The sequence below is a fragment of the Eschrichtius robustus genome, chromosome 16 (assembly GCF_028021215.1).
Source record: "Eschrichtius robustus isolate mEscRob2 chromosome 16, mEscRob2.pri, whole genome shotgun sequence".
Lineage (NCBI taxonomy): Eukaryota > Metazoa > Chordata > Mammalia > Artiodactyla > Eschrichtiidae > Eschrichtius > Eschrichtius robustus.
The window spans coordinates 30,298,327-30,313,820 of record NC_090839.1 but is presented as its reverse complement, the minus strand read 5'-3'; the positions used below and the strand labels follow the sequence as shown (position 1 = coordinate 30,313,820).

General features: G+C 54.8%; 1 protein-coding gene across 5 annotated transcripts in view; it reads right to left on the bottom strand.

Annotated features, from left to right (window-relative positions):
- Window positions 1–2,403: 2,403 nt before the first annotated feature.
- The window catches only part of EBF4 (EBF family member 4), a 54,920-nt gene continuing 41,829 nt past the window's right edge, over window positions 2,404–15,494 (bottom strand). The window contains exons 8-18 of one of the 5 annotated variants that reach the window (XM_068524194.1): window positions 12,136–12,217; window positions 10,919–11,036; window positions 10,686–10,819; window positions 10,467–10,593; window positions 8,827–8,915; window positions 8,627–8,692; window positions 8,352–8,529; window positions 8,069–8,257; window positions 4,765–4,962; window positions 3,434–3,509; window positions 3,100–3,195 (exon numbers count right to left, since the gene is read on the bottom strand). In XM_068524194.1, coding sequence (XP_068380295.1) covers window positions 3,439–3,509; window positions 4,765–4,962; window positions 8,069–8,257; window positions 8,352–8,529; window positions 8,627–8,692; window positions 8,827–8,915; window positions 10,467–10,593; window positions 10,686–10,819; window positions 10,919–11,036; window positions 12,136–12,217 — 1,252 coding nt within the window. In that variant the 3' untranslated portion in view covers window positions 3,100–3,195; window positions 3,434–3,438. Of the gene's footprint in view, window positions 3,196–3,433; window positions 3,510–4,764; window positions 4,963–7,734; window positions 7,786–8,068; window positions 8,258–8,351; window positions 8,530–8,626; window positions 8,693–8,826; window positions 8,916–10,466; window positions 10,594–10,685; window positions 10,820–10,918; window positions 11,037–12,135; window positions 12,218–15,494 lie in introns of those variants that run through there. The other 4 variants (XR_011070323.1, XM_068524195.1, XM_068524196.1 and 1 more) reach the window with 4 other exon arrangements.

The window sequence follows — 15,494 nt, the reverse complement described above, 5'->3', positions numbered from 1 at the left end:
ATGGAGTCCCTTTCGACTAGAGAATGTTGGAAGTCCAGAGAGGTGTTCTAGCTGTGAGGCCCAGAAAAAAATGCCTTGTTGCTTTGCTGGAGTTGCTGCAGATCCAGATGCAGGCCCAGACTTGGTTGCAGACTTGTCTTGGACTGACCCATGACTCATGGTCCAGTTTCACTCACTCCTCACTGATTTAATGGCTACAAAAAGACCTGGTGTGATATTTGCCAGATTTGGTTAATCGTTTTCATCTCAAGTGATGGCCCTGACTAGAGACTGTGTTAAAAATGACTTTGTGACCCTGGTGGGTCTGTGGCATAGAACTGTTGGTTCTACTTGCCCATATCCCCTCAGACTCACTGTTCCAGAATTTGCTTACAATATCCTACAACAAAGTCTACTGGTGGCTTTTTCTCTGCAGGAGGGACAGGCAGGCCAGAAGTGTCAGAGAGTTAATCTCCTGGGAGCAGCCCCCAGGCAGTGACAGATGAGGGCTGGAGGATCAATATCCCAGATCCTCTGCCCCTTGGGTGGGAAAACCCTGAGTTATGTTCTACACTGTCTTCGAGAGTTCTACAGCAGGGAACCTGTCTCAGGTTCTGCTTCTTAGGGAACCAAAACCAAGACATGCAGGAAGAACATTGTGTTAGTCAGCCTGGGCTGCCATAATAAAATACCATAGACTAGGCAGCTTAAACAGAGAAATTTATTTTCTCATAGTTTCAGAAGCTAGAAGTCCCAGATCAAAGTGCAAGCTGATTTGATTCCTGGTGAGGACTCTTCCTGACTTGTAGGTGGCGCGCCTTCTCGCCTGTGTCCTCACGTAGTGGACAGAGAGCTCTGGAGTCTCTTCCTCTTCATACAAGGACACGGTTCTATCAGATTAGGGCCCCACTCTTATGACCTTATTTAACCTTAATCACCTCCTTAAAGGCCCTGTCTCCAAATATAGCCACAAAGGCAGAGGGGTTTGGGCTCCATGTATGAATTTTGAGAGGACACAATTCAGTCCAGAGCAAACATCCTAATGATTAGCTCTGCCTGCTGCGGATGAGGGAATGGGCAGTATTTATCTATCTATCTACCTATCTCTCTCTCTCTAACCTGCCGCACTGTGCTGCTTGTGGGATCTTAGTTCCCTGAACCGGGACCCCTGGCAGTGGAGGTGCAGAGTCCTAACCACTGGACCACCAGGGAATTCCCAGGAGTGGGCAGCATTGACTCAAATGGTGGCTTGAGGACAGTTGTGAGATCTATAAGGACAAATATCACATCTTATTTATACCAACCACGGCACCTGACCCATTCCAGGAACCAGTAATAACCTGCATCTGGTGCAGATTAGTGCTCAGCAGGTGATCAACCTGGGAGGGCCCTGGACCGTGGAAACTGCTCGGAGCCTGAATGGAGCAGGGCATGGCTGGCAGGCTTTGGGGCTCTGCAACACAGGCTGAAGGCAGGAACTGAGGGGAGGACAGGCGAGCACTGAGAATAAAGCAGGATTCTTGGGTAGGAGGCTATCTCATCATGGGCCCCGGTGAGATGAATCCCAGGTATTGGCAGGAACACAAGAGAAGAAAGTGGAGGCCTCTAAAGGACAGGGCCAGCCTATCTGCCTTGGCAAGTATTATTTGTCCAGAGGGCTGCAAGGCATGGGCTTGCAAGGTTTGGGGAAGGACAGGTTTCCAGAGGCCAGAGCGAAGGACTGCTGTCGGGAGGAGAGAGGAGGAAGCTTGAGGTCTGGAGTTGGACCCTGGGATCTCTGGACAGTGCATCAAAAAAGTGGCTTCCAGTGTCAGAAAGCTAGACCTTTGGGGTCTAGGGAACACGTTTCAGGGGGACAACTGGGATTCATCCTAGAAGTTGGGTAGATGAGCCTGGGAATCTTGCCTTTCTACCACCCATCCTCCCAAACTCTGAGACAGGAGAGCTGGAAAGTGCCGAGGCCTGGGAAGGAGGGAGGAGGTTTGGGTGTCACTTAATCAGGCAATCCTAGCAGCCAAAATTTGCCCCACCCAGCAGCCTCCAGTCAGGAAGGATTTCACTTCTGAGCCTCTGTACATCTGGGTAGTATTTAGTTGGCTCTGTTCTGGTTCCCAGCAATGTCCTTCTGACACCCCCAACTTTGGTCCTGCTCAGACAGCTGGGGGACTGAGTCCTCAGTGCCCAGAATGGGCTCCCAGCCAGAGCTCTCAGGGCTGAGCCCATGTCCTGGGTCTTCCCACCCCTCCCCAAACCCCCCAACTCAGTACAAGAGCAGATATGGGGCAGGGAATACTTGCTCAGTTGAACTCTGATGCTGTTGAAAAAGTCCAAGGTATAAGAAGGCTGCCCAGCGGCACGGTTTAGAGTTGTAGAGCTGCTGAGGAAAGCAGACCCACACCAAGGAAGAGGACAAGAGAGGCTGGGTGGCCACCTGCACCTGTGTTTATTGTTTTCTCCAACCTCAGCAGAGCAGAGTATGAGACCAGGGGCAGCTGGACCCGTTCCATAGTTCTACGGGGCAAGCCAGAGTCATCTGTGTGTGGGGCCAGAGTCCATGAGACATCCATTGAGGGCAAGATCCACAACCAGGGGACCTGGCCCTCCTCTTCTGCACCCTTCATGCCCAAAGCCTCCACTGGGATTCATGATGTGGCAAGCATGAGTGCTTAGGACTCAAAGGGAGTGGGGCAGCCACAGAATCAAGTGGCTGTCAGAAGCTCCATGGGAGCCTAGGCAGGCCTCCTGAGGCTGCTGGGCACCACCCCTTGTCCTGGAGAGTAGTTGGGATGCTGGGATGGTTGAGATGGGTCAGGCGCAAACAGGACCTTCCCAGGCCACCTCTCCCTGAGCTCCTTATCATACTCCCCATCCCATGCTCCTGTCACCAGACGCCCTTGGTCTGCACAAGGTCCATCTCTTCCAGAGGAACCGACCCAGCAAGTGAGGTCAGGCATCCAGCACCTCCACGGGATGCTCTCCTAACAAGAGCATCAGCACAGTGCTGGGGCTTCCAACCAGCCTCAAGGGAGGTGAGAGAAGCCTGTGGGACTGAGGGGCCCTTGAGCACAGGGAGGAAGGCCTCTCCCTGTTCAGGCCTGTGGGTTGAGGTCTGCCTGCAGCCCCGGCCCTGCATCTGTCTGTGCTGCCATCCAGGGCATGGGTGTGAATCCTGGAGGGACCACTGGTCCGGGCTCAGTGGGGACAACACCTGTAGACCTGGTGGGGAGAGGAAAAGACGAAGGTCCTGTAGGGAGGCTGGCTGCAAGGGGACAGGAAGCCACTTCTCGCCTCTTGTTCAGCCTGGGCCACTGGGCTGGGCTATGTGGCCCTGACAGCTGTCTAGATGGGCCCTGGAGTGGGAGACATGGACCCCAACTCCCCATCCCTGCTAAAGTCTTTTGGAGAGAGCCCATCCAAGGCCAGGGAGGGAGGCAAGATTCAGCCAGAGACCTACCATAATTAGGAGTACGCCAGGCCCTGAAGCCCCCGAGCTGGAGAGTGGAACTTGTCAGAATCTTCAAAAGGCTGGTCTGCAGTAACCAAGCAGGGGAGCCATAAGCCATGTGTAGTCTGTGCCCCTCTCGACTGGGGGCAGCATGCAGGACATATGGCACTTTTTGAGGGCAGAGCTATCAAGAGCCTTGAGGGTAGTCAGCCACCCCCAGTCCTAGCCTAGGCCCAGCACTGCAGACAGTTAGGCGAGGTGTGCCCCCCAGACCTCTTAGGAGGTACAGCCCCAAGCCCTTGCCCCCCGAGTTTCTTCAATCGAGAGACATGACTCTGGGCTCTTCTTCCCAGCCTGTCTCCTTCAGAGGGCCTGTCTCAAGGTGAGGAAGCAGACGGCCATGTATCAGGACAGCAAAGGAAAGAGGTCAGCCTCCAGGAGTACAGATACCTAATGCAGTGGTAGCAGCATGTCTTCCTCCCACACCCCCACGAAATTCATCACTTCCATCACCCTTGCCTCTTTCTAACCCCCTTCCCATGGTTTGCTGCAGGAGAAACTGGTGGCCTTCTGTCCTTCCTATTCCCTGCATTTTAAGCTCCAGACACACTTAGGTTAAGAAAAATTATCCAAAACTTGGAAACAAGGCTAAATATAACTGTGTTCCACTTTGAATTATCCTAGAGCATCATCTAACAAGCCCACCGCAAGAGTCATCTTATTCTAAGGCATGCAACTCTTTTTGACTTGCTATATACACTACTGGTTAGAACCCAGGCTTTTTTAAGTTGAATGTTGACTTGGAGGAGATTGATAAATGGCAAATAACAATCATTTCACTAATGGGCTGCGGGGGGTGTGACCTGGTCTCAATTCCCTATCTGTAAAATGGGGAAGGTGAAGCTGGGCTAAACCTTATCTAAGGTCAGTCCCCCTCCATCCAGCAAGTGACCTGGTCTCTCACAGTGGTGTATGCTATCCTCCAGTGGACATAGGGAGGTACAGGTCAAAGGCACGCAGCCCATGGCGGGGTTCTTCCAGCTCCGCATGTTGGGTCTTTACTCTGGGCTCAACTGGATGAGGCCTTGAAGTGGTTTCCAGACCTTCTCCAACTGGTATTTTTGTCTCCTTGATGGTCCAGAGTGAGACCGTCCCAAGCTATGAGGCCCAGGGACGTGGGGTCCAGATGGACCTCCTTGAACCCCTGCGGAGCTCCCTCCTCTGCAACCCCCAGGGAGAACTGGTCACCTGGCTTGAAGCTCTTGTGAGATGTGGATGGAGTGGGCTGCGCAGGCCCAGCTGCTCTACCAGGTTCCAGCGAGGCAGCACGGAGCACTCACCTGGAAGCCCCTCTCCGTGGGCTCTGGGGCAGGCCTGGGGTGGGGAGCTGGGTGGGCGCAGCACGGGGGCGAAAGCACTCCTCTGTTTGACAGCGGAGATCATGTTGACAGGCGAGAAGGAGAAGACGCTGGTGGTGGGGGCAGCCGCCGGGAGGGACATGGAGGAGGCAGCGGCCAGCGGGGGGCTAGAGGGCATGACTCCGGGGCGGGGAGGGGCAGGCGCAGCAGGGAAGGCGGTGGGAGACACAACAAGGAGACAGCACCAGAGTGAGCAGCTCGGTTGCTGCCCTGGCATGAGCAGTATGCCCTGTGCGGGCTGCTGACCTGGGTGCCAGGCTCAGCCCTCACTGGGGGCTGTGAGGGTCCTGGAGAGACCAGTACAGGGTAGAGTCTGGAGGCAGGCTGGGAGCCTCTGGGGTTGCGGTCTAGCACTTGCCCTTTTGGGGGTTCTGGAGACCCTTTCTTAGCGTTGGAGATGATAGGGCCAGATGAGGTTAAAAACAAACAAACAAACAAAACCCAAAAAACGAAAGCAAAACCAGAACATCCAACAGAACCAGGTACTGAGAGGTGCCTGCAAAGATGAGGGATGAGCAAGAGATGGAACAGGTTAGGATTCCTGCTGAAAACCGCTGGGACTCTGAGACACTAAGAAACATTGATGGGCCCTAGGGCATCAAGGTTAGAGTCAAAGGTCAGGGTTCACAGCAGAGCTGGGGCAAGTGGTCAGGGACGAAGTTTGGGGGGTACACATAGGCTCCTGTTATAAGGCCCCTCTGTCCAGGATCACAGCTCACACAAGAACCCTTACTCCCCCCTACAAATATGTTCCCCTTACCAATTACACTCCCCCCGACCCCCGACACTTTGTTCTCTTCCAGCTTAATGCAGGTCCTCATCATCTTCAGCCCTGGTCCTGGAGGCCTCCTGTATCTCCCTCTTCCAGCAGGTCAATTTTAAAGAAAGGTACAGAGATCCAAATCCTCAGATCTTCCTGTTCTCTAACCCCCTAGCCCCCATGGCTGTGGCTTGCTCTCTTAGGAATAGCCAGGGAGCCTCCTGCACTCAGCCTTTGCCTGCCCCTCCTTCTTGCAGCCTCCTCTCCTGGGGGCTCCTGCCCAGGCCATCTCTGGATTCCCCTTTCTACAACCTCATCTGAACACAATTCCCTGCCTCTCTCTTCTAAAGACCAATAAGACTGTGACTTGAGTGTTGTCCAGGCAGCGGGCAATGGGATGAGGGTGGGGGTTTCCTGAAAGAAAGCAGCAGCCTGAGAAAGCTGCTTTTGGTATCAGAACACTCCCCCACCCCACCCCCCCTTTGGAACAGTGATGCCTTCAACAGCTGCCCCTGTTCCGAATGTACTCAGCCCCATAGATAACCATCTCTTTTTAAGACAATGCTGACTGCTAGCTGATGAGGCCCATGGAGCTCCGTGGAGGGCTTGAAATAAATGCCAGAAAATGTACTGTATCTCTCAAGGCCCAGAGCTCACAGCCGCATTTTGTAGCTTGGGTAGTACTGGGAGTTGTGGTTCAGTCCAGGGCTGCTGGTGGCTGAAGCAGAAGACAGAGGGGAGGTCCGAGCAGACAGCCTCTGGCAGGGACAGTTCCGGAGGTCATTACAGGCACGTCCTGGCAAACTCAATGAGAATGATGCCCACTGGAGCTTCACCACGAAGTGTTGTGCACAAGGGGAGTGGATGGGGACTCGACAGGACAATACCACCAGATGGGACTGACCCTCAGGCCCACCCAGGGTGCCCCCAGTTGATGCTGGAGTGAGGCTTAAGCAGCTGTAGGATTCTTGATCTCCTGGCTGAATGGGAAGACCCCAGGTGGCTGGTTTTTGCCCACTGGGGCAGTGTGTTCCTCCACTGCTGACTGCACTGTGTGTGCAGCGGAGAAGGGGGGCTGGTGTTCCAAACTCCACCAGCGTCGACCTGGGGGGGCACCCTGAGAGAGGTGGTAAGAATACTGTCCAGAACTGAAGGGAAGTAGGAGCAGTGGAGCCTGGCCTGAGCAAAGGGGAGACAGGAGTCTTGGTGGGGACACTGGAGGGTCATGGTCTGTGTGGATACCAGCAACATGGGGCTTCTGGTCCCACACATTGAGCCCAGGCCAGAGGGAGAGAGCCAGACTCAAACCCACAGCCAAAAAGAGCAGTACTCAGGATGTAGGCCATGGGAAGGAAGGCTAGGCAGGTGCCAGATATGTTGGTCTTCAGCAATAGCAAACATATGACAGGGGACAGGGGACAGGCGAAGGAATGGCAGGAAAAGCCTTCTTGGCCAGGACTCAAGGTGCAATCTCTCTTACAATTGATGGGGGAGGCTCCTTGTAGGTGAGCAGGGGTGGAGCTATCCCCCAAGCTGGGTGCTTTACAAACATGTCTGCTGAATAGCTAAGCAATAACAACCTGTAGACAGGCTGTTCTGGAACTTGCTGTTGGAAGGAGGGACTTGAGGGCAGTGCATGGTAAAAGCATAAACGCCCTGTCGCCCATCCACCCAGCTCTGAGCTGCCCACCCCAAGAAACCATACAGAAGACAGTTAATGCCCACAGCCAGTGCTGGGATGCAAATTCACACACTCTTTCTGAACTGCATCTGGGCCCTTTATGCACAGTGGCACATTCAGGTCTGAGAACAACCCTAGGCAACAGGTGGTACTGATCCGGTTTTACAGAGAAGAAACTGAAGTAAAGTAACTTGCTGAATGTCAGACAGCTCCTGATTTGGACAATCAAACTGTGAATCCAGGTGTCTGACTACACAGAATTCTTGCTCTGCCCAAACAGATTGCTGGGAGCCACGTCTTCCCTCCTCAGGCCCCTGCCTCTCCCGGGGGGCGTGGGGCCAGGTGGAAACCTACTTTTCTTGGGCCCTGAGTTCCCTCAGGCTTCCGGCAGGGGGCACCAGCCCTCCTCCTGAAGTCCCGGCATAAGATGGAAAGGCTGGCGGTCCACTAGGTTTAAGCAGGATGTCCCCGTGTTAAAGCTCGTTTCAGTAGGAGGGGAAGGCTAGAAGCGATGTGCACAACTGCTGTCAGCAAAGAGAACTAAAAGTGCAAGAAGTGCCCCGGCACCGGGGTTGAGGGCTGGGTCTCCAAAGGCAGAGAGAGAGAAGTCGAACACAGAGAGGGCTGCCCTTGCCTCTGAGGGCAAGGCCAGGGTCGATGCTCATGCGACAGGTGACAGGAGCTCCCCCCACCCCTCATAGGCTAGGAAGGAGCTGGGCTGAGACCCATTCTGCTCCCCGGGGCCTGGTCCCTTCCCCCCTCCCCGGGGGGCAGGGGACACTCACTGGCGAAGGGCGATGTGGCCGTGGAGCCATTGAGGAAGCTGGGGGACGCGGGCACACCGAGGCCGGCCACGCCCGGCGCCCCGTAGCCGCCGAGGCCAGCTCCGAGGCCGCCGCCGTAGCCACTCTGCTGCGAGCCCGGGCTGGGCGCGAACCCGCGGGGGGACGCACTGCCGCAGCTGCGCGCGTAGCCTGCGAGAGAGCGGCCGTCAGGGGCGCGCGCCGGCAGGGAAGGGGCAGTCCGAGCTGCGCCGGCGGCTGGGAGGGCGAGGGCGGCGGGACGCACCCGGCTCCGGCCCTGGCGTGGCGTCCCCGACGGCAATGGCCAGCGGGCTGCTGAAGGCGTTGATGCCCACGACGGCGGGGTGCGGGTGGCTGGGGGCCAGGGGTCCGAGCGGCGCGGGCGCGCGGGGGGCGCTGTACAGAGCCTCGGCCACGTCTGCTGCGCGCTTCAGGAGGAGCTCCTGCGAAGACAAGAGCGGGCACGGCCGGGGCAGCCGCGGGCACCGGGAAGCGGGCAGCCCCGGGCCCGGCGCGGGGAGGCGGGCGGAGGCGCCATACCTGGTTGCCGCCGGGCACTCCGTACAGGGCCTCCGCCAAGTCGGCCGCCCGCTTCAGCAGCACTTCCTGGGGGCAAGGAGGAAAACATCCGGACGGAGGGGCGGCCCCGGGGGCGGCAGAGGGGCCGGGAGCCGCCTCTTCTCCCCTCGGCCACCGGACACCCTTCTCCCCGCCCCGCCCCGCCCCGCCCCTCTGAGTACCTTGGGCAGCCTCTCGGGGTCTCCGGGGTGTCTGGGAATGACTTTCTGTAGCCTCTGGAATCCGTAGTCAATGGTGGGCTCATTCAGGGCTGGGGAGAGGGGCGGTGTTTGGAGGACGCCCCTCCCGGCACGGCGCCGGAGCAGGACCAAGCCCGCCAGCAACCAGTCCGGGAGCCTTGCTGCAGACCTCCTCCAAGGCCAGCCCAAGCCTCTCGGAAAACTCCGGGCACACGGGTCAGCGAGGCTCGGGAAGTTTCCTCAGTTCCTTTCTTGCTCATTCATTCAACAAATGTTTACTGAGCCAGGCCCTGTGCCAGCTGCTTGGCATTAACACACATGCACCATACGATCCCATTTGTGATTAGAAAAAACGCAACTGTATATATATTAGCTTCAGTATTCATAGGAGCAGGGCTGGAAAGTTTTGTCTGCATTTGGTCTTATCAGGAGTGAGTTATTTATTATAAAAAAAGTAAAAAAAAACCCCAACAGTCTTCATGTATCACAGCTCTGGTGGACTCTCAGCGGCGCCTGACCGTTAGGGGTATGCCTGTGTCCCAGGAACGGGCTGGCCCACACCCAGGGCTCTGGGGAGGATGCTGCAGCCTCCTGACCTGGCTCCCGAAGCCCTCCTCCTCCTCCTCCTCCTCCTCCTCGCCTCCTCCTGTAGCTTGGCCCCGACCTATCTTACCAGCCTCAAAGCCCTACCTACCTTCTCCACCTCCAACTCTAGATTTAGTGAATTTCCTTTAGTTTCCCCTAAAACGTAAGGCACTCCTTCACCGGTCTTCGTACTTGCCATTCCTTCTCCCGGGATGCCTTTTCCTCCTCATCTCTACCTCCTTATTCACCCCTCTGGTTCCAGCTTAGCAGTTTAGTCCACACTCGTGCCTGGAGGTTTTCTCTGACAGCCACTAGCTCCTCCATTGTGTAACTCTACCCACCCCACGCTGTGTTCCCTGTGTTCCCCCCTCACTCTTATACTGGAGCTCTAAGACAGTAAGTAGGGTCACTACTGAGTGTCCAGTGCCCCTTGAAGGGCTTGGTGAATGTCTGTTAGGTGGGGTGGGGGAATGGGGAGAAGTGCCAGACGGTGGAGGTGGAGAGGATACGGGCTAGTGGTCAGATAGACCTGGGAAGGGGGATGAAGCCACATCTTCAGGAGTAGCTTACACTCCTGTCTTGTGTTAACTTCTCGCCCTGGCTTCATGCAAGGTGTGTGTGTGTGTGTTCGTGTGCATGCAAAGTGAAGCCTGCGGTGGCTTGGGGGAACCAAGAGAACCGGGAAGATTTGGGGAGCAGCAAGCTATTTGGGGGCATCTTTGAAATAAATCTCCCTGTGGAGATGTTCTAGGCACTGGGGAGTGCAGAAGGTGAAGGGGGTGGGGGGAGTTGCTCTGGAGAATGCCCGAGGCAGAGAGAATGTCCGAGCAGGGCGTCTGAGGAGGTGGAGGCCAGGGAAGGAAACAGAAGCACAGGGAAAGAAGGTCCAGAGAGGAGGTGTCCTGGGATGTGGGGTGAGTGCCAGCAGGGGCTTAGGGGGCCTGGCTATTCGCTGACTCCTACGTCAGGGCTGGTGTGTGCGGCGTGGGGCTCCATCCCACAACCCTGGGCCTCCCTTCACCCCCCTGACTCCTTACCTGTGTAGACAAAGCGGCCAGGGGCTCCCTTGCAAAATTGCTTGGACTTGTAGGACAGGGTCACCTCCACCACCCCAGGGATGTGCCGTGGGGGCGTCTGCACCCGTATGGCGTGGGGCGTGATGAGCTGCGAGGGGAGAGGGGAGGCCTGCGGGTTCTGACCCGGCGAGGGCAGGGTCCAGCCCCAGGCTGGGAGGGAGACCAGCGGGAGCGGCCCACCTCACTCCACACGAGCACGTTCCCAAACACGACCTGCAACCCGTCGAAGAAGTTGTCGCCGATGACAATGACGGTGGCGCCGCCTGTGGTCCAGCCCTCCCCGGGACTGATGGCCTTGATGCAGGGGGTGGCAGCTGGGAGGCAGGAGAGGAGCCAGGTCAGGGGCCCATGCCAAGGTGGGGACTGGGGCTGGCTGGGCCCGCGGCAGCTGGGGCTGGCCTGGGGGTCCTGACCTTCGGAGGGGTCCAGGCGGCGCGCCCTGCGGCCATGCTTGGAGTTGTTGTGCACAAACATGTTGTCGGACACGGCCAGCACGTGTCCGTCCACGCTCACCGTTGTGGATACCACCACCTGTGGGGAGAGCCAAGGCCAGCCTGGCTGGGGCTTCCAGTAAGGGACTGCTGGGGGGCACTGGCAACTTGAGGCCGGTGGCTGGATACTGTAGTTCAGGGTCACTGGCATGGGGAAGTGCTTCAGCCCCTCTGGAGCTGAGCTGGTGGAAGGGGGACCAACTGGGTTAGGTGACACTCTCAGATGCACAATCTCTGGCTGCCCAGGGGAACTGACCTCCAGGAGCTAGAAAAATCAAAAGCCCTGAAAAAAAATCTCTGGATCTGGGCTTCCCTGGTGGCGCAGTGGTTGAGAATCTGTCTGCCAATGCAGGGGACACGGGTTCAAGTCCTGGTCTGGGAAGATCCCACATGCTGCGGAGCAACTAGGCCCGTGAGCCACAACTACTGAGCCTGCGCGTCTGGAGCCTGTGCTCCGCAACAAGAGAGGCCACGATAGTGAGAGGCCCGCGCACCGCTATGAAGAGTGGCCCCCGCTTGCCACACCTAGAGAAAGTCCTCGCACAGAAACGAAGACCCAACACAGCCAAAAATTAATTAATTAATTAATTAATTAATTAAAAAAAAAAATCTCTGGATCCTTGGGCAGAGTGGCAACTGTTTTTGCAACCACATGTACCACAGGCTGTACCCCTAGCGCTCCAAGGCAGGAATGGGTCTTAGGCAAGTGGGAGTGAGCGTTTTGATGGCGGGGGGAGCATCGGCCTGAGAGCCCATCAGCAGGAGCCCCCACTCTTGGGAGGAAATTGGGGCTACCTCCTTCTCCCCCCTACCCTTCACTGGGAGGGGTGTGCAGGTTGGGGATGTGCTAAGGGCAGCTGCTCTCTGCTTCACGCTATGCAAATTAGCTGGGTTGTTAATCATGTAAAAATGTCACAATTAGCATCTCCTTAAGTGGGACTCTAATGAAGCCTCCCTTGGCAGCCAGCTTAAGTTGAGACAGAGCTGCCCCACCCCCAGCAAGCACCAGGCTCCAAAGCACTGGTCTGCACAGGGGTCTGCCCCTGCGGCCTTTCTCAGGGTGGCAGGGCCACAGCCTCCCCGGCCGCCCCATCAGGAAAGGGCAGGTTTACAGGGGAGAACTCTCTCCTCAGACCCACCTGGAAGCGGCGCATGTCCCGGGGATTCCCCGCATTCTTTAGGCAGTTCTGGTTGCATTTGAGGAAGAACTTGAGGAAGAACCTGAAACAGTGTGGTCGGTGGGCTCAAGGGTCTGGGGGTTCTAGAAACGGATGAAGATCCAACTGCTTCCTGCCATGCCCTCTCCCAGCAGGGTGACTTCCCCTGTGCCTGCTCACATGAGGCACATACCCCATATTCCCATCTTAAGCTGCATACACACAGGGTACATGTGACACATTCAGTAGACCTGTCCCAACGACAACTTCCCTATACAGAAAATCCCCCACCTCCACAGTGTACAGATCACACAGTGCTTAATGATCTCACAAAGTATATACTTATCACATCTGTACACAGTATATTCATCCTAGAGAATACATCCATTATATATACTATATATACCTAGTACTCATGAATTATTATATACACCATATGTAGCAGGTACTCCCACTTACCTGTAAACTTAACCCACACCATGTATGTTTGTCATAGTACATGCCCATCACACACACAGTGCATCCATATCACATAGTGTATCCTTCCCCCAGAGTATACCTATCAGCCACAAGATGTTTACTTACAACAGTATACCCATTATATCCACACTGTATATGCCTTATATACTACTACTCACAAGATACAGCCATCACACATAATGTAGACCCACCACACTCAGGGTATACCTTCACAGAAGCATACACAATATGTACTCCACATCAGGTTGGACTCATCACGCACATGTGGTACGCTAATCACACAGAGTCTATACCATCATGCACAGTGTGTGCCCATCCTACATAGTATATGCACAGAAAGAATATGAGTATATGCATTAGTGCACCATTTTTATGTTGTATATGATTACCCAGAATATAGTCATTGCAAATACTGTACCGTCATTACGGTACAATATAATGTACTGTATGTACAGATCCCCCCTTCCTCCTTTACAAGCACGTCCCCCCTACAACAAATCCCTCTCACACACAATAGACTCCCTGCCCCGGTACATCCCCCGCAAACAGATCTCCCTCATACACATTCTATATCCCTTATACACATAGCAAAAACCTAACCACACGGAGCATATAGCCATCATATACACATGGTGTACCTGTCAGACACACCGTACAGATACACAGTGAATACCTTCTTTTTCACATACAGTAATTAGAAAAAAGCACAGTATATGCAGCGATGTGACTGCTTTTTAGACAAACACATGAGAACTTGATCCTCCAGTCCTTCCGGGCAGTTGACGGGGACGGTGAGGCCTTGGCCCTGCCATACCCTCGTGAGGTAACCATGGATAATACTCTGGATTTGTACTCTTCGTAAACTCAGGATACTATCAGTAATCTGCCTTCACCCCTACAGGACTCTGTGAGTATCCGGGAAGGTGCCCTTTACAAACTGTAGTGTGCTGGGCTAAAGTCTGTGGGGGTCCTGGCACATGGCACAGCCTCCTGGGCCGCTCTATGAGCTCCTCCAGCAGCTGCCTGTTTATCAGCCCCCTGGTCTTGAACTCCAGATATGTACATCCATTTAACTCATCAGAGTTGCCTCCAAACTCTACGAACATGAAATCAGATTTATTACAAGCTCTGAAGGCTTAGTCCCCAAAGAGGAGGTCCCCAAGTTCTGGGAGGGGTGGGCACCACTCCTGGACAGAGGTGTCCCAAGGGGGCCGTCCCTCATTGGGAGCTGGCAGCAGTCACTTTCCTGGAGATGCATCTCCCCTTGCACCCTGCCTGTGACCCCCTCAGCCCCTGTCATATTCCCCCACACAATGGGCACCCTTCTGGGAACCCTTTTTAGTTCCCTTTCCATAGAGACATTACATCAGCACGCATTTTCATCCATAGTGGACACCACGCAAAGAATACTTTCATGTAGTGTAGACCTTCTATACACCCCGTGCAGAGCATTTGGAGGTGCAGACACCTCATGTGACCCCAAAAATGGCACACCCGTGTAGACACCACACACGTGCCCTCTGTACCCAACCCCACTCCCAAACCTACAGAACCCTGGCATGTGGCTGGAGATGAGGGCTTTCCAGGCACTGCCTCACTGTGTGGCCTGGGGTAAATCCTTTCACATCTCTGGGATCCTTCCTTATTCATGAACCAAGAGAGTAGCAATTGATGCTTGCTGAGGTCCCTTCCGATCCTGTCTTCATTTCAGCCTCCCAAAGCCTCAGGCTGCTGTTTCCTGCAGGATCCTGGCTCCCCCTGGGGGGGCCCCCTTGTCATCCCCTCCTGCAGCCCTTGCCTGGCAGGTCTCCTACCCTCTCCCTTCCCAGTACAGGTTGCATGTGTCCTTTGGGTCCACACCAATTCTCACTCCCTGTCTGGCCAACCACTTCTGGCCTTTCTAGGCTTTGGAGACCACCCCTCCCTGAGAACCTCAGGGCCCTGCCAGTACCTCCATCTATGCAGGCCTGTCCTGGGACATTTCAGTTTCTGAGCCTCGTTGGCATTATCTGCAGAGTGGTGTTGAGTAAAAAGCAGCCACACAAGGCCTAGGCCCTCTGTGGGGGATACTGAGGGTCAGTCCTCTTTTTCTTTCTCCCTGAGCCTCCAGCTCAGAGCTGCACACAGTCAATGCCATCAGTGGCAGAAGAAGGGTGGATGAAATCTCACCCACCACCAGATGGTAGTCGGTGAGGCTGTGTCCAGCCGGCACCCATCCAGTCAGAGGTGAAGCCGATGCTAACACTGCAGACAGCCTGCAGCCCTACCACCAGTCTCAGGGTTGTTAAGCAAAATCATCTACAACTTGAAAATAAGGCAAAAAGATGACAGTGAGTCCTTTCAAAGTCATTCTGGAACAGTGGTTTTCAAAGTGTGGTGTCCAGACCAGCAGCATCAGCATCACCTGGGAACTTGCTGGAAATGCAGAATCTCAGGCCCCGCCGCAGACCACTGAATCAGAAACCCCTGGGGTGGGACTCAGCCATCTGTGTTTTCATAAGCCCTCCAGGTAATTCCGATGCACCCTGAGGTTTGAGAACCACTGTTTTACAGCTGCACTATCCAATATGGCAGCCACCAGCCCCGAGTGGCACTGAGCACTTGAGATATGGTTAGTCTGAATTGCTGTAAGTGTAAAATACATACTGAATTTCAAACACTTAGGAAAAAAGGAATGTAAAAATATCTCATTAGTAATTTTTTGGTGTTGATTACATGCTGAAATAATATTTTGGATATCTTGGGTTAAATAAAATATATGATTACAATTAATTTTACCAGTTTCTTTTTGTTTTTTAAAATGTGGCTACTAGAAAATTTTAAATGACAAATGTATAATGGCTTACATCATACTTATATTG